This window comes from Aspergillus affinis (genome assembly GCF_023601865.1).
Source record: "Aspergillus affinis strain CMG 70 chromosome Unknown NODE_201_length_38900_cov_87_659223, whole genome shotgun sequence".
NCBI classification, from domain to species: Eukaryota; Fungi; Ascomycota; class Eurotiomycetes; order Eurotiales; family Aspergillaceae; genus Aspergillus; species Aspergillus affinis.
In genome coordinates, this window is record NW_026515982.1 from 1 (window position 1) to 18064 (window position 18064).

The 18064-nt window shown below is 47.7% G+C and overlaps 7 protein-coding genes across 7 annotated transcripts; 4 read left to right on the forward strand and 3 right to left on the reverse strand.

The window, feature by feature from the left end:
* Nucleotides 1–181: 181 nt before the first annotated feature.
* Nucleotides 182–1746, forward strand: KD926_004223 (magnesium transporter CorA family protein; the record flags this gene model as incomplete). Its single annotated transcript, XM_053095046.1, has 3 exons — nt 182–804; nt 928–1417; nt 1738–1746. 3 exons carry the CDS (start codon nt 182–184, stop codon nt 1744–1746), a joined length of 1122 nt encoding a protein of 373 aa, XP_052950235.1.
* A 143-nt stretch (nt 1747–1889) lies between these two features.
* KD926_004224 (sexual differentiation process protein Isp4) lies at nt 1890–4568 on the reverse strand (the record flags this gene model as incomplete). The annotated part of the gene is made up of 9 exons (XM_053095047.1): nt 1890–1955; nt 2014–2589; nt 2646–2828; nt 2877–3298; nt 3348–3506; nt 3554–3756; nt 3811–4079; nt 4219–4436; nt 4496–4568. 9 exons carry the CDS (start codon nt 4566–4568, stop codon nt 1890–1892), a joined length of 2169 nt encoding a protein of 722 aa, XP_052950236.1.
* Nucleotides 4569–6390: 1822 nt separating this feature from the next.
* On the forward strand, nt 6391–6849 carry KD926_004225 (uncharacterized protein; the record flags this gene model as incomplete). The annotated part of the gene is made up of 1 exon (XM_053095048.1): nt 6391–6849. One exon carries the CDS (start codon nt 6391–6393, stop codon nt 6847–6849), a length of 459 nt encoding a protein of 152 aa, XP_052950237.1.
* Nucleotides 6850–8083: 1234 nt separating this feature from the next.
* Nucleotides 8084–8761, forward strand: KD926_004226 (BTB/POZ domain-containing protein; the record flags this gene model as incomplete). Its single annotated transcript, XM_053095049.1, has 1 exon — nt 8084–8761. One exon carries the CDS (start codon nt 8084–8086, stop codon nt 8759–8761), a length of 678 nt encoding a protein of 225 aa, XP_052950238.1.
* Nucleotides 8762–9636: 875 nt separating this feature from the next.
* KD926_004227 (uncharacterized protein) lies at nt 9637–10472 on the reverse strand (the record flags this gene model as incomplete). The annotated part of the gene is made up of 2 exons (XM_053095050.1): nt 9637–10363; nt 10432–10472. The coding sequence occupies 2 exons, from the start codon at nt 10470–10472 to the stop codon at nt 9637–9639; spliced, it is 768 nt and encodes a 255-aa protein (XP_052950239.1).
* A 982-nt stretch (nt 10473–11454) lies between these two features.
* KD926_004228 (uncharacterized protein) lies at nt 11455–12544 on the forward strand (the record flags this gene model as incomplete). Its single annotated transcript, XM_053095051.1, has 5 exons — nt 11455–11484; nt 11618–11902; nt 11973–12086; nt 12212–12324; nt 12394–12544. 5 exons carry the CDS (start codon nt 11455–11457, stop codon nt 12542–12544), a joined length of 693 nt encoding a protein of 230 aa, XP_052950240.1.
* A 399-nt stretch (nt 12545–12943) lies between these two features.
* On the reverse strand, nt 12944–14370 carry KD926_004229 (NAD(P)/FAD-dependent oxidoreductase; the record flags this gene model as incomplete). Its single annotated transcript, XM_053095052.1, has 3 exons — nt 12944–13208; nt 13265–13508; nt 13563–14370. The coding sequence occupies 3 exons, from the start codon at nt 14368–14370 to the stop codon at nt 12944–12946; spliced, it is 1317 nt and encodes a 438-aa protein (XP_052950241.1).
* Nucleotides 14371–18064: the final 3694 nt, after the last annotated feature.

An 18064-nucleotide genomic window follows, 5' to 3' on the forward strand; every position in this document is an offset into this window, starting at 1 on the left:
TGTTTTTTGCATTTTTTTTTTCCTCTTTGTTTTTTAAATAAAAATTTAAAACTCGTTTAACCTAAATTTTACCCTTTGTAAAAAAATAAAGCCCCCCCCCCCCCCCCCCCCTCCTATCTGTCCATAAATCCCCAAACCCAACCCCTCCCAAGGCAAAAACCAGGAGAAAGATCAGGAAAAGATGCACCTCAACAACGCCCCCCGATTCACATACTCTACCTCTACCTCAGCAGACCCCATCCTCTCCTCCTCCACCTGGACCGACATTCTAACGCCCGAGTTCCTCGCGCACAAAGACCAGCCCAGAACCCCCGACGCACCGACCTGGTGGCTTGATGTTCGCGATGCCACGGAGCAGGACGTCGAGGTGCTCTCGCAGGCATTGAATATCCATCCCCTCACGGTGGAGGATATCGTGACCCGCGAGACGAGGGAGAAGGTGGAGGTGTTTCGGAATTATTATCTGATTTCGTTCCAGACGCTGGTTACGTTTTTGGATGAGAATGGGGATGATGATCATGAGGAAGGAGAGGAGGGAGGTGTTGGGGGAGGTCAAGGGGCAGGGGATGAGAAAGAAGAGAAGAAGAGGAAGAAAAAGGAGAAGAAGGAGAAGAGTCTGTTTCATGTGCCGACTATCACGTCTAAGACGCCCGCTTCGGCGGTGTTCTTCATTCTGGTGTTTAATACCGGGACGGTCACTTTCTCGCCGAGTGGGTGCAGCCATGTTCGGAGGGTTAGGGATCGCGTGAGGAAACTTCATGATGAGACTGTCTTGTCGAGTGACTGGATTTGTTATGCTTTGATGTATGTGTCACCTTTCCAGATCCCTGATTATCATCTGTTCATGTCAACCTTATCTCTGAAGGAAGACACATCCATGTCACCTCACCCATAACCTATGAGAGACAGTTAGCTAACAAAAAACAGCGACGACATCGTCGACTCCTTCGAACCCTACCGCCACTCGGCGGAGCTCGAATCCGAATCCATCGAAGACTCCGTCTTCATCGCGCGCTTCGACGACGTAAAATCCCTAATCCCGCGCATCGACAACCTCCGCAAACGCATCACGCACCTCATCCGCTGCCTCACCGGTAAACTCGACGTTCTGAACGGATTCGTCAAACGCTGCCAAGCCAAAGACAAGAACCCCGTCTTCCCAGATGGAGACTTCATCCTGTACCTTGGTGACGTGCAAGATCATCTCGTGACGACATTGCAGAGTCTGTCGCATTTCGATGAGATTGTGAGTCGGTCGCAGTCGAATTGTTTGGCGCAGTTGAGTGCGAATAATTTGCGGTTGAGTTTGAATATTAATTCGGTGTTGAGTAAGGTTACCGTGCTCGCGACGATCTTTGTGCCGATGCATGTTGTGACGGGGTTGTTTGGGATGAATGTGGAGGTGCCGGGGCAGGAGGTTAGTGGGTTGGGGTGGTTTTTTGGGATCGTGGGGGGTTTTGTGGCGTTTATGGTGATCTCGTGTGTGGTGGCTTGGAGGTATAAACTTCTTTGAGAGATTGGGTAGAGGTGTTGGGATGGGTGGAGTAGAGTAGATTGCGCGTTTGATTTTGTTTTGTTTTCATGAAGGATGCACTGCAGGAGGTTCGACGCCATCCTGGTATTCATCTCGGTATGATTGTCTGGGCCATATAGCAGCCAAATGGTGGATTAAATGGGTATAGAGCAGCTTGCTCTTTTCCTTGGAAAGCATGATTAACATCATCTGCCTAACTGCAGGCCGCTTAATTAGATTTGAAGCTAGAATAAAATAATGCTGTACAACTCTGTACCGCTACTAAACTTGACAGCTCAAACGTAAACAATGTGATCGAAATGTTCAATATGTCAAAAGAAATTGACAAACCGCAATGCACCATCGTTCTGTATCACTAAACACCAAATGTACCCCCTTCGGGAACATCCAAATGCGCACATCCATTCCAGTCACAAGTATTCTGGAATAAAACCGTTAGCTGATCTGAAAGATAAACAGGGATGCACGGAAGGGAATACCTTATGAACTTCCATTCCCCACCAACTGAATCCTTTCGACGCCCCGCTATAAAAGATCGCAAAGAAGATCACGACTCCTGCAATGGAAACCGAAGAATCCAGTGCTGCACTCAGAACGAAGTTATACTTGAACCACCACCCGTACACCTTCCTTCTCAAACCCCATCCAAAGGCCAATCCCACGAGCGCCCAACTGCCGTAGTTCGTTCCCGTCGCCGGAGGGAGATAGTTCAGTCCGCCGAGGAACAGGGGGATGTGCACGCGACGCCAGAGAGAGTTGGGATACCGGCGTTTGAGCAAGAAGACAGGAATGGGGAGCACGGCGCCTATGATGAAAAAGTACAGTAGAGCGGAGTAGCCCACCTGGCTCCTGAAGTAGCGGCGAGGGCCGATGGCGCCCCAGATCAGACTGGTGTTGAAGTGGGTGCGAGAGAAGGGACAGGAGAAGCCGTTGAGGGCGTCAGAAGTGCAGGCACCTTCGATATGCCCGAGCGCCCAGGTGAGTACGCTGGCCGAGCTGAGTGTCCCGGCGATCATGCCGACGCATTGGACGAGGAAGAGGCTGCGAGGGGGGATCTATATGATATTAGTGGATTCATCAAGAGGAGTGATATAAGAAAGTCGGTGCGTACGTTGCAGTATTGAGCTAGTTTCATGTCCTCGGCAAACCATAATCCCTTGATGGTGCTGATGTAGCCGAGGTCGAAAAACCAGATATTGGCGAGGACTTTACCCTCAAAGACGAATCCCGCGACGATGCGGCAGAAGATATCGATCTTGATCTTAAGACTAGAGGAGCCATAGACCAGGGCGAGCTAATATTGTGAGTAAATTGTTTGTTTGGCATGGGGTAATAAACTTACCGGACCGAAAAACACCAGTGCGACAGCCCAAGCCAGAAGAACACCATACCATCGTAGCTCGGTTTCCCACCACTCGACGGCGAAGATGGTCATAAAAAAGGCGAGAATGGAAGCAATCAGATACCACCACATAGGCACGTCGGCACTATCTGTCCTCTCCTCGGATGTATCTCGTTTCCATGATTGAGTTAAAAGTTTAGGAAGGTTGCGTGCTGCGGAGGCCAAGACATGGCGTTTCTCGAGGATCACCCAGACGAGCAGTGAGCTTAGCGTTGCAAAAGACAGGCCGAACGAGTTCAATGAGTAGACAATAGGCATGTAGACGGGGGAGTAAGCAAGGTATTTCTCCACATCCAGTTTATAATTAGTAGCTGCGCTGACGACCTTGGCTACTTTGTACTTTCCTCCAGTGTTGTCGTAAACTTGTCTTGGTTAGAATGCCTCAAAGGAGCAAAGGTGGAAGGTGCGTACTGGACGAGCTTTGGAAAGGTAAATACCCAGAAAACCAGACATTGGTATAATAACAGGCTACCGCCACGATCCAAATCCAAAACACCAAGCCAATAAAGACGTTTACAATGGCCCAGGACGGAATCAAGAGAGGCGAGCCAACGTATGAGATTTGACTCCCTGAATGGAATTAGCTTGATCCTCAAAGTCGAACAAGTGCCACTCACAGTCAAATGTCAAAGGTAACAACCCCATGCCGGTTTTCATTCCGAAGATTTGGTTTACAATCTTACTCTTCGGATTGATCCAACACGGGAAGGTGAAGTAACCTAGAGCCGGGAAGAGGAAGTCTGGGAGCCAGTACCAGCAGAACGAAAGGCAAAATACGACGCTGAAAAAGGCATATCGTGAGATCTTCCATGTACTTGCGCTGTTTCAGGAATTGCATTAGCATGTGTCAGGGACATGAGGTCGTGCAACATACAATTGGTCGCCCCGGCCGACGTGATGAAGGGTCGTTGTTAATGAAGTTGTACTCAAGACTCCGGGCCAGATGAGCTCCGTAGGAATGACGACGACCGAACGGAAAAGACCCGCAAGACAAAAGCCCGTGAGAAATGTCCCCATTGTAATTAAGATCTTAAACCCCCAGCCGGTCTTGAGCCCGTAAAACATCTCTTGTTCGGTCAAGACGTCGGCACCGAGACGGACGTAGATGCTGAGGTTGGACATGATGTAGATGAGGATGTGTTCCTACGCGTCAATCAACATTAGTCGCGCGTCATCATAGGATGCGGTTTTGTGTTTCATGAAAACATGCCTTTTGATTGAACTTGCCAGGGTTCAGGTTGAAGCTCCAACTCCCCAAAGGAACATTCCAGCTCGGAATGACCTTCTCCCATAATTTACCAAGAGGATAAGTCAGCAAGAGAACGACAGAAGCCGAGATCGTGATGGAGGGAACTCGAAGCGTATACAGCGTGTTCAGACCACTGGCAACGAGACAGAACGCAATTCCTAGAAGCCACATGCGCAGTGTCAGGACAGGCTCCGTCGGGTCATCCTCTTGGATACCAATTCCTGCTGCTCGCAAGACATCTGACTGCGAGTCTGTCGGATTCAGGGGTTAATCAGTGTGTTCAATCCCACAGTGCAGAAAATCTCCTTACCATCGACGATCTTTTCCGACGAGACGGACGACGACTCGTTGGTATCTACACCCTGCTTATGGTCGACCGTCATTTTCGCGCTGTCATTCAACCTTGGACCGAGCGAACGAGAAGGACAGGAGATATCTGATCAGATATATCCCATCAGATAAGATTTTGCAACCTGACACGGCCTTCCGAAATTCCACTGGCATCAGGAAATCAGGATCCGGAGGTTGCGTGCCAGTGGATCCTCGCAGGGTCTCCACTCGGCCTCACTCCGGTGACTAGTAGCCCTACGAGGAGACAAGCGTCAGGGGTGGAGGATGAGTTCGCCACGAGATTGGCACAAATGGTGTCTGCCTAATCCTAGGAGAATCTTGTCTCAGCGCCATTCCGCACTGCAACCCGTGTGGCCTTGTTTCTCCGGAACATGGTTGTGTCCTCGGGTGCAGAGCACCAAATCGCACATTGGGAGCAGACTTCTATCGGGATCCGTGAAAGCGAGTTCGAGATCTCGAAATCCTTGAGTTTTGCATCTACAGTAATGAGAATTTTCCACCCATCGAGCAAAATTCCGGACATGTCACCTGATTCTGGGTAAAGACAACAGGGCATGCGCAGGAGCACGAAATGGGTCCCACGCCCCTCGAGTAAATTATTGCTTGTTTTCCATTGGCAACTTGGCAGGGACGAGACGTAATGGCTAAGCTTCTCGCAGTGGTTCCCTGGTCCGAGCAACCGATTATCGGCGTCTTTTATTGGAACAGGGTTTAGCCGAGGAGAAATGAGTCCAGAATGTGGACTCGTCGGAAAGATTTGGAAATGTAACGGTGGGATATCACGGGCCCTTATCTCAAGATGAGGGAATTAATGATTGATGATTATAGACAGGGAAAAGGACTATCTTATCAGATGATTGATCCTGACCGGATAATTAGAGCGACTTGGCGATAAAATCTGATGGGGTTTGATGAGGGGAAAGGAGGGAGAGGGGAGAGAGGGAGGAGGGAAATGAGGGTCAGCCCTACAGCCTTACCAGTGGGTCACGGCCAGGCGAAGCTTTTCCCCTCCACCTGACTTGGGGACGCCTGGGAACTGGGAAAACTTTTACCAACCTGGCTGCAGACGTGATCAATAATCCAGAATATTCGTGGTCAGAATCAATTTTGAGTAAATTCGGATGAATATGGGAGCAGTTGCTAAGGAGAGGCCGTTTATGGTGTTGTGCAGTTGTACAAGTTGTGCGCATAGGCTGGGCATTTATGCCTCAGGCATGAAATGCATCGATGGTTTGCCGAGGACGAGATTGTGTCTTCTGGCATCATCAGGCCACTACACAAATTGACCGTTTCTTGGTTTGGTGTCACCGATGATGCCTTTCTCCCGGAACAACCCGATAAGTCTTGCATTTGCATTCAATTCACCCAGTCGACGCTGGGTTCTACCAACGTCTGCAACGTGAGAATGAGGCTTGAGAAGTTCAGAAATGAACAACCACCGATAAACGCCTTGCACGGCTGTGTCACGTGCAAGAGCACTCTTCTTTCCAGCAATTGCCGCACGCTAGGACTAGATCCATAGGACGTGAAAAGCTCGTTTGGGGCAAAGAAGAGATGCCGAAGTTTTTCCGGATCGGAGGCCCAACCCGGCGTGAGCTTACTATATCATGACTCAGCGTGTTTATGAACTTGTCTCATCCGGCAGTAAAGATTCAAGTCTAACGACTCCAGTCTTCCCTTGCGTTATCTTCTTGTTTGCCTTTCCAGAGAGCGTACGAAACCTACTCTTATCTATAGGATGTCCAAAGAACCCACCTCTGAGGCCGTTCGCCTACCCACTGTCGCTGAGATCGAGGCTGCGACAGAACTCCATCCGCCAAAGTCGTCCGGGTGAACAAGGATTTCGCGGTGAAAATGGGGCATGGCGTAACCATGATCGAGGCTGAAAACATGAAACATCTCGCAGAAAACAGCAAAGTGCCAGTGCCCAAAGTTCACGCCGCCTTCAAGGACCCTGACACTAACAAAACCTATATTATTATGCAATATATCCAGGGTGATACCCTCCAGAAGTTATTGCCATCCCTCAGTAAGAGTGAGAAGGTGACGATATGCAATCTGCTCAAAGATTCAATTGTGGAACTACGGAGTATACCGCCACTAGATTACTTCGGGATGTTGAATCGCCAGCCGTACCTTGACGGGGTGTTCTGGACTGATGGGTTGGACCCCAAGATATCAGGCCCTTTCACAAATCAGGCAGAAATGAATCTTGCCATCATCGAGAAACTGCGCCAGACGGAATCAGACCCGTATATCCGATTGTTGCGGAATATGGTTGACCGGACTCTGCATTGCTTTCACTCACGGTGATCTTCAGCCGAAGAACATAATGATTGAAAGGCTCGGTGATCGTGACGGGTGCCCGGACTATAGGATCAGTCTACTGGATTGGGAAAGCGCGGGGTGGTATCCGGAGTTCTGGGACATCCGCAATGCTACAATCGCCTGTAGGTTCAAACCCGACTGGCTTGAATTTGTGCCCGATATACTGGACTAGTACCCGGTAGAATTCCTCATGATGCAGGTGGTGTATTATTCTGTGTTTTACTAGGTAAATAAGAGATAGAGACGATCGAATTAGGCTCAGGGATAGGGCGTGTAGTGAAACCTACGGTTGGTCAGAGGAAGCTGGTACAGAATAGAGAGAACTAAGTGAACATTGACTGAGTGAGCGAGCTCGTGGACTTAGTTAGAGAACAGAAAGATGATAGATACACGTGAACAACTCATATAGCCCCTCACTAGTGGAATATCACTTATTCCAATACTGAGCGCTTAACCATATTCGTAACAGGGCGCAAATGGTATGTTGTGTAAAACGTAAATATATCCTTAGTCCCAAAATGTTGATATATCAAGTACTACAAGGACTGAACCATCAGTCAGCCTGACTTTTTAGTCTAATTAGAAATCCGAACGATTATCAACATTATAATCATACCCATATAGATACCCAAATTATCTACACAAAAGAAAAGTGGAAAAGTAGCAAACATAAACAGCCTCTCCACCCCCCGTGGGGACCGTAAGAAATAGCCAACATCCTAGTATTGTCGTCGATAGTCTCCAGGTGCTCCAGCTAGGAGATAAAGAAGGCTAGGTTTTCGTTAGCTCGAGAAGTTGCTGGAAGAGAATATTTGTTCTAGAATTTAGAGCTTGATATTCTGTGCGATCATCAGGCTTGTGGTTTTTAAAGCTTGTATGTAGATCTAAATATATTACCTACACCTCTAATACAAATGTATACAAGTGTTTAGTGGATTCCATTATCTGTCTCTAGAATCTCAAAGGGATCTTCCCACATATCCGCGGAAGATCCAACTTGTTTTGCTCTTTTCATAGCCCCCATTTTCATATAAAAGCAACCGATCTAGATCTTTCCTTTCACCCTCCCATTGCTCGATTGCCACACCTTGTGCAGTGCATTTTCGTCAATTCTATCAAAGAAGGAATATCGGGAGCCATCTATCTGTCCTCGTGACCTGCGATGACCACCCCCCGCAAAAAGCCACCTAGGCACGATCAGAGAGTGTACAATTCCTCAATGTTCACATTTCTGGTGGGAAAAAACCACAAGCCTTTTAACATCCATTCCGAGCTTCTTCGGACGCAATCACCCCCACTGCATGCCTTGATGAACAACGATCAGATGGAGGAGTCTCGTGTAGGCGTTGCAGTCCTAGAGGACGATGAGGTTGAAGTCTTCAATGCATTTTGCCACTATGCCTACACAGGAGTCATCCACTCGCCAGTAATTGCTCTACAGACTGTTTATCCAGACCAGTCAGGTGACGCGACAATGGAAGATAGCGATGAAGACGACGAGAACAAGCAGAAAGCCAAACCGATCTTCAGTTCGCGAAATCTGAAGTTTTATGCTCAGCTGTACTTCTTCGCAACCAAGTACCTTTTTGAGGACCTCCGGGCATGCGCTCGCCACCATGTATGGGAGATTTTAACCGATGATGATGGTTTCGGTGGAAACGCGGCCGTGTATTTGGACTTTCTCAAATACGTATATGAAAATACATCGTGCGACGAACCTGGTGGCTCCTTGCTTCGGATAACAGTAACCAGTTTCATCTCGGATTACCTGACCCGTGCTGACAAGAAATTGCCTTTCGAGGAGCTCTTTCTCTCTGGTGGGGAGGTCACTCGAGATGTGGTATATAGATTACTAGCTACTATTAACGATACTGGGAAGGAATCTGACTCTGATTAATGAAAGAGTATGTGACCTGCCCTTTTTTGCTTGCTTCTTGCGGTCTTACCTTGTGTTTTCGTAATGAGCAAAGAAGACAGGTTGTGGATTATACAACCATAGAATGATCGGAATAAGATTCTTTCACATCTTTTTTCTTTTCTCTTCGTATCTATTTACAGTGGTAATTTGAGTGTAAACAGAAAGTTAAGTCTCGAGCATGGTATATGCCTATTCAGTAGCTGTAGTTATAACTCTGACCAACGTCCTTTTGAAGCCCTGAATGCTTAGTGAGTCAATACCCCATGATCAATGTGTTTTGGTTTGCATGCAAGGGTAGATTCACCGAGATTATAAAGCTTTGACTCGACCAAAACACCGTTATAAATACCAAATGCCACATCTACGATTAGCGGCTGTAGCGAGCTATGATCAAAGACATCTATCTCGTTTCTACAATAAAGAAGAGTCAAATTCAACATGGCCTTTGATACTTATGAGAGGCAAAGGTGGAAGCAATGGTTTAATACTAATTATAGACAATAAGGCGCGCTACCAAAATGGACCTGGCAGCATAGCCCTATTAACTCATCGAGAAGGATATGGAGGCATCAGGCCGTGTATTGGAACACGAGTCAAGACTTACATGTTACTCTATCGAAGGACGTTTGCTTCTTCAAGCAGGAGGCAAAACGCAAGAGAAGATCGTTCGGTTACGGCTGGAACAGGATGCACAGTTTGCAAACTCCGCGGAAAACACCCACTTACAGCAACTATTTAAGGAAACCCTTACATTATCCAAATATCACTTGGCTGGAATAGGGACATAAATTGAAAAGTTGAGCGCATAGAAGCTTAATACAATGAGCTTTTCAGATTCTTCAACGCCAATCGGCTCACAAATTCAGGAGAACTTGGATGAGCGCCAGACCAAACTCGCTATTGTCTCTCAAAATCTCCTTGAACCGTTCTTCTGGATACAAAGAACCCGCAAAGGAAGCGACAAATAAAGTAACCAGCTCCCGAAGTGGTGACTCTCCTCCCGGTTCAACATTGCCGGTATGCGCGTAAGTATATTCGAGTAGGTTTAGGATGATTCCGACCGGCCTCGATCTCCTCTCTGCCGCAACTAGATCGCGATGCAGAGAGCTGAGACATAACTGGCGTAAAGGCTCGACGAGATACTTGGTGGCGAAGACGTAAAGCTCAGCATGGAAAAGCAGGTCGGGGGAGTGGGAGTGTGTGGTTGCCACGGGCTCCGTTTGATATTTCAAAAAGTCGAAGCTACCTTCCAATTTCTCCTGTACCCTTCCACTATAGAAATGCTCAATACGAAGACTGCAGGCGGGTTTGCTGTTGACCTTGCCGAGTCGTCGGCCCTTGTCATCGGGCTCGCCGATGAGACTCGGAGTCTTGTATGTGCCAGAGTACGCAAACTCACAGAACCCCACGAAAATATGTGGCTCGACATCTTCAAGAACGGCAACACCAGAGCACGACTCCTTCATTTGTCCATTATTTATGAGCGCTCCCAGGGGGAGCGATGTTCTCTCGATAGGATTTGAATGGACCGTATACTCGGTCTGGTCCTTTCCGACGCGGAAGACAAATAATTGAGGAGACCTGAGAAATCTTGAAGCAGTTAGCAGAGAAGAGCAGAGGCTCCTTGTTTCTTGGAGCAAAAAACTTACGCGTCATAGTCTGGACCCTCGGTGGCTCTATTCGATGGCATTTTGCTTGGTGGTAGAGCACGCTTTTTTGTATCCTTGTTCTGGCTCGAGGAATCTTTAACGGGCGAGGCCAACTTTTTCGGGGAAACCCATGACCAGCACATGAGAAGTGGACAAGCCCAACGAAGAATGAAGCAAATATTTGAAGTGGCGGGTAATGAGTAAAAATGATGTAGGAATGTCGTAGGCAGGGGCAGGCAACTGGGTTAGTTCTTGAGAGTCATGATGATCAAATAACTAAGAGGAGGAAAGCCATATTTATGTGTTCTGAAAGGACCTGTGCACAGAACTGTCTTGGGAGTACTGAATGAGAGATGCAAGGCAGCCAAAATAAGTAGGCAGTGCTGGGTTTTGCCTAAATTGAAAACTCCAGCCCAAGGCTGGAAAGTGATATGGATAATTTCATTAGAGGTATAGGTATAGATGGAAAAGGAATAATCCGAGCAGCTGGCATAGGATGGGCTAGATAACAGGGACCATGATTTGACACAAAGGCTGCCTTCAATCAGAAGTAAACAACTTTACATCTATCAGCGTTTCCACAACATCCTATTACCACCAATTTCTGCCTGATAAATTGCATTCTTCACATCTCCGGCCGTATGAGATTCCATCAGCAGCTTCACTATCGAAAGATTTCCTAGTCGCGATGCCCGGCATAAAGTCAGCGGAAATTCATCATCTTTCTTCCACCCTTCTTGCATGTTATGCTGCAGTAGGAGCATGATCATGTCACGGTTTTGACCCTCAATTGCCGGAAAAAGGATCGTATGCCCGTCCTCACCCCAAACCATCTCATGTCCATGATTATTGAGTAGCAATCATGCCACATTCACACAACCTGTATCGACTGCCCATGTTAGCGCTAAATCCGGAGGACTCATCAATGAGGAATCCGATGGTTTCGGATCCTGGTTTCTGAGAGGCTTTGATGTCGCTTCGAAAAGTATTCTCGATATGCAATTCAGCCCCCTGTTGCGACGCATGTCGAAAGTTCTCCCAAACCGGCCGTCCGTAAGCTGAATCCTGAAGTGGGCATGATTCTTGATATCCATAGTGTGAGTAGCTGACCACTGATCTAGTGATGAAAGCAAAAGAATAGAATAAGAATAAGAAAGAACTCCAGCTAACCGAAAGTCCTCCTTAGTACGCTGAATCTTCCATGCGGCATTGGCAGAAAAAGGGAAACACGAGCTCGCATCCGGTGGTTTTTGACCGTCTACAGGAGCTCTCGGACTCGGACGAGGTGTACGAAGCTATCGACATTCTCATTGCCGGAGCTGATACCACCGCGTCAACTCTCACAACGGGGATCTTTCAGATTCTGTCATGGCCATCCATCCACCACAAGCTACTGAAGGCATTGGAAAAGGTTCAGTCTGATGAACATGGAGCTTTGCGTCTTGCAGAATTGGAGAAATGTGACTACCTAGTAAGTGTCTCCTCAATCTAAGTTCGTTTGTCCGGATAATTGCGCCGAGTAAATGACTAATGAGCTGCAGAACGCCGTGGTGAAAGAATGCATCCGAATCGGAATGGCTGTTCCTGGGAGACTGCCTCGAAAAGTTCCCGAGGGGGATCCGTTCATCGTCGACGGTAAAGTGGTTCCTCCGGGTGTAAGTACACACATATATTTAAAACCACTTCCTCCCTCATCTCTTGCTCTCCCTCTAACCCTTTACTCATACAGATCATCGTTGGAATGTCCACATATACAATGCACACAAGCAAAGAAGCCTAGGGCCCAGATGCCCGTGTATTCAACCCCGACCGATGTTTAACACCCGACAGCAACAAGTTCGAACAATGGATATACACCTTCTGCAAAGGGGCACGGATGTGCATTGGACAAAAGTAAGTCTTCCCCTCTCTGATACTACCATATTCTATTACTGTGCTAATTTGAAATGAAACTTGGTTTAGTGTTGCTCCGGCTGAAATCATATTGGTTCTTGGATATCTCTTCACGCGCTATCATCTGCATTTGCTTAAGGATGATGCGGCGCCGTTGAGGCAGGATGATTTTACTTTGTCGTATCCTGGAGGTTTGCAGATTTCTTTTACTAAGAAGTAAGGGACTAGTTGAGTCTTGGGTTTGACTTTGGGCTCTGTCGAGCTACGTCGATGTTATATGTTGATTTAGGCCTGCCTTTAGAAGAGAATAGATTGTACATACCGCGACCAATATAAAAAGATATTCCTTCTCCTAAAAAGTTTATCGATTGAAGTTGAGATATTTCAGTTCATGATATCCAAGAAAAAAAATAGTAATTGAACCAACAAACAGAAAGGGGCCTTGAATGAAGAATTTTACTTCTCGCATACATACTTGACTCATGAATCTCTAGCCTTTGTCTTATTCTACCTACTCCTACTACCCCAAAACATATACAAGTTTTATCATAATCAAATGAAAATGCGCTTTGGTAACGATCAAATTCCAATGCAGTTCTAAGAGCACTTCAAACCCCCACTATAGCTTCGCCGCAGGCTGCAAGAGATGCTTCATCTCAGCGTTCGGATACTCCACGTTTTCAGACGAATCCGGACGCTGTCGATCCCAGGCCCACTTCTCCTCCAAATCGGGCGTCAACTCGCCTTCCAGCATCTGAACAACATACTTGCCCAGCACGGGGAAGAACTTGTACCCGTGGAAAGAACCGCAAGTGGCGACGTAGAGACCCTTCGAGGCCGAGTGAGGGGAGATGATGAAGTCGGAGGTCGTGGTGAAAGCGTCCCTTTGAGTTGTCAACTACTTGTCAATTGTCATGGACCCTGGAAGTCAGATACTTACCAGCAAATTCGGTGTTTCGTCATGTTCCAGTCCGCGCTCGCGGGCCCATACCATAGATTCCGCGACTCGACGATGTCCTGCCTCAGAGGCCCGGGGACCTTCCACTGGTTGTAGTCGAATGTGGGCGGAGGGGAAGAGATATGACTCCCAGGCACCACTTCTCGAGTGTTTGTGAAGATCTTCGAGCCCCACCATTTCATCTCTCCGTCTTTGGTAGGGGGAAGGGTACCAATAAAGGGCTTGCCTGTGGACAGTTAGCGGTCTTCGCTTTTCATGCGCATACATCAGAAGATCTTACCCTCTTCGGGCGTGTAGCCCTGGAAGCCAACCGGCATGTCCTTGTATTTCTTATACTGCTCCTCATTGAGCTGCGCCATCCCCGTCGTGATACCAGCGGCCAGAATCCGCTCCCCAGCTCGCAAACCAGGATTCCCGCTCACCACAGCACTCCACTCCAACAGAGTGGGCGTGAACGCGCCCGCAGCGACGATAACATGCGTCGCCGACAATATCTGACCCGATTTCGTCTTCACACCAGTACAAGAGCCACGGCCGTCGAATTCCAGCGCGGCAACGTCAGCCGTCACATACTTCACGCCCAACTCAAGGCACCGTTTCGTGACAGCCTTCAGTGAATCGCCAGCAGCAGCCCATCCACTGGCGCGATTGATCAAAACCTCCTTGACGCCGGTGTAGTCGGCGTTATCGAAGATGCCACCATATAGCTTCCGGGCCTCGGCGACCGGTAGAGCGATGATGTCGTCGTCGCGACCGAGCTCCTTATGGTTCGTGATGACATTTTGGGCGTAGCTGCTGCGACAGGTCCAGTAGACGCCGGTCTGGTGGAAATACGGCTGCCAGAGAGGATTCGACTTGAAGATGTCTTGGGCCTCGAGAGCGAGTCGACAGTAGACCTTGTCGTCGTAGTCGGCGCGCACTACCTTGTTCCAGTCCCACGATGCGGCTACGCGAGAGTCGGCGTCGTATGCGTCTCGATCAACTAGAGTCACCGAGGCATTGGGATATTTCTGAATGAGGTGATAGGCCGTGGATACGCCAAAGACGCCGGCGCCGATGATGAGGTAGGAAGCGTTGTTTGAGGTCATGGTGGAAGTGTTTGTAAGGAGCTGCACAATGCGACGGCAGCTGTTTAGGATTGGGGTACGAGGAAAGAGAAGGGACTCGTCAATGGATTGGAGCGGATTGACTTCCTTATCTTTCCCTCCAGACTCCAATAGTCTTCATTGACCGCGACTCTGGTTTGTGCGGGGTTCACGCGGAGCTGGAGAAGAAACGGACCGCGACGGACCGTCGGTCCTGATTGAAGACTGGATGGGGAAGTTGGATGCAGGGGTAATATACAATATATCACCAGGGACAAGCTAGAAGATCCCGCTGCTCGGCACGACCGTACCGGAGCGTGCCAGCAACTGTCTAGACCGCGTAGGTTGAGTTTATGTCAATCGAGTGCGATGATGTCAATCAGTAGATAGCAGTACCCCGCTAAGCCTAATATGGGCATCCGGTCCCTCCGGTCCGGGGACGGTCCGACGGCAAAAAACTTAGCCGGAGGGAACTCTTCGCCGTTTTGGGTTATTCGGAGTACAATGCAACCGATGCCTATAAGTAGAAACACAGATAAGCTTAAATCTATTCTTGGCTAGAGCTACAGAAAGTTTCAAGTCCATACCACGATCAGGTCTATCGTTCTTCTGAACGTGAGAAGAAATGGCAACTAGTAACGGCAACGCTCGAGGAAAGCAGACATGTAGCTATGCAACCACCAATCTCAAACTTGGCAGATAAAGTGAAATTGGATTGAATAATCACTAGAAGAAATGAGCATGAGAGTTCTTGTAAGGGAAAAAGGACCCCTCAGGCGTTGCATATATGACATGGCTAAGGAAATAACTTGGCAGGTTGCACCCCAGGCATCCAAACATGTCCATAATAAACCAAGCTCATCTCCAATAGCTATTTTGAACTACCTACCTGGCCCTAACCCCGTTCTAGTAAGCAAATATATATCATTATGTTCCATCATCAAATCACGCAGATGGTTCGTTTTGATCCTCGTTCAGTAACCGATAAAATTACCTGACGATACCCTTGAGACAATCACATTGGGACATTCGGCCAGGTTTGGCTTCTTTCTCCAGTTCTAGCGCTAGATACTGCCAATCAACGCCCTCTTCACAGAGCACTTTCCGCACCTCAAAGAACAGGTGAATATCAATTCGTGCCTTCCAGTAGGAGTGTGAAAGAGTCCACAGAAGGCTTTCCTGAACCTTTAATAAATCATCATACCCCAGGTAATCCATAATAATGTACTGAATCTCCGCACGTAAGAACTCGATTCTAGATTCCACCAGCAAGAACTGGGGTGACTCCCCAAGTTGACGGTTCTTCTCTATCCCTGCCATCCTGGCTAAATCAATCAAATGTCTGACAAGTTCAGATCCAATCGGATCATCACCTATGGAACAGAAATAATATTTAGCGGCTCATGCAGGTAGTTATCGGCAGACCCAACCTGAAGGATCGAGCGAAGAAAGCTTCTTACCATTATTGAACATCAAACTTAGCATAGCCCAAGGGGTTCCATGGACTCCGCTTTGCAACACGCGACTAAGAACCCCGAGATTCCTGCTCTCCGCATTTAGTCCCAGACACATTTGAATCAACCGCCAACAGACTTAATGAATAAGGTATCCCATGAGTTCCGCACCATCCCTGGACCTCGTTGACTCATCCAGCCACGATATGTTCACAACCGTATGAGAAGCAACTTGAGGGTCGTTTCTTGGTGGGTGTGCTATCATTCCTAGCTCAGGATCCCAGGGAGCTCCAAGCCCTATTGTTCCATCTTCTGAACTGATAGGAAATGACAAATGGCCGATTCCGGTCAAGTGATACTGGTGCGTCTCTGAGTTGTGGATGACTGAAGTAACACCAATATTAGTCTAAGTCTGAGATTAATGTCTGTCAAGTTACTCATTCGGTAGGTGAGCCAGTGATTCGGATCAACCCCAGGCATCATGGTCTCGACATAATCCACTGGGTATACGGACCCCGGCCTAGGTTTGGCTGAAATGTAGGCCTGCGCAGCTCAAAGTCAAAGCTAAAGGCGAAACAACACCCGCAGACCGGGCACGCCGGTTGAAATGGTTGAGATCTGGTAGGGAGGTGCACGCTAGAATTTCTGAAAAACTCTGACATCATTGATACTATTCGTGGCTAGCCTTTCGCAGGGGCAGATAAATTGGAGGATATGTGTGAGGGAGAAAATCTAGGCATCGATGTCATGGTGATGAAGGCTACTATCATGTGCCTGCACCGTAGTCATGCCTTATGTAAAGTGTAGTATAGGGAGTACACAATCAGAAGAAGCGACCACCAAGGTGGATATCTCATATTATAGATGTGCTCGTTCTATAGTAATGTACCTATGTCTACGACTTCATATGACCCTTAGTGAATACTTTTCTACATAGTATCAGTCCTCATTATTCACTCGTCCCTTTCTTGTAGAATTCAAGTATCTCATCCTGACTTCATTATAGAAAAACGCTCTTCCTCTCAGCAAACAACCTCGGATTTCTAGGAGAGCTAAAAGAAACGACCAACGCCCTGAAGGCCTTATAGTCGGGTTATGGGATGTTATATTGAACGAATGGTTCCCAAGCAAGGAAGGGTACAACCACCGAGCACGAAGGGGCTATTCGGATATAACATCAATCCATTGGGTTAGTCCTTCGTCCAGTGTCAATTTTTGATCACCCAAGTGAGAAGGTTCGGGTGTTCCACCCACGACTCGATCTGGCTAGAAGGGGAGACCCAGCTGCCCAGATATCTCAAGAACTTGTTTTTCAAAGACGATATGCGCGGTTTTACCGGTGGGACGACGTGGCGGAGCGGCTGGAGTATATGGACAACTGCTATACGTCCTATGATGTTGAACAGTCAGTCAATGAATCAAGAACTTGAATAGTGAAAAACTCGAGTATCATATACACGACTTCCCCGAGTCTATCACCCAAGAGACGGGGAGCTTATCCTCGAGCGACCTCCTCGTCTGGTCCCTCATCTGGATATAAACCGATAAGCGGTAGTGACGGTCGGTGTTGGAACCATTATTCAGCTGATATGCCTAAGTCATGTGACTCCTTGGCATAGGCAGCTGATATATCTTCAACGAAGCAAGTAGTTTAGAATAACACTTCACTTTTACCCACTGAGCATATACCTACATTCCGTTGAATCGATAGGATATCTGCTTAGGGCAATGACCAAGTCAACCGACAGTCGGTCTACCAGGACAGCATGAACGATGCTCTCGAAAGGATCTCCATGTCTAGTGGCTCTCAATAAGGACAGCAGTCATACATACAAAACCTCTGTACAGAGTAGGCTTTCCCTAGTTACGAGGTATTCAATATTATAAACCACTGTCTCCAAATTGCCGATATCTTCTTCACGGACAGCCAAGGATCACCCTATCTGCGAGATATCAACCTAATCCGTCCCTAGCGGTTTCGTCTTTTTTCTTAATTATGCTAGAATCTATATAGAGGCCTCGAATTTCTGCCTCAACTGAAAAAAAGTGCCAATGTGCAGTAGCCAAATCCTCATATAGGCTGAGGGAATACTCATTGATCCATGGAAGGGTAAGTACAGACACACGTGATAGGCCGGGGCCAACATCACCATGACATCGATGCACAACCTTCTGGCTTCTTTGAACACATACCCTTCCTACTTCATCTACAAGAAGCACTCCAAAAACTCTACAAGTTCATG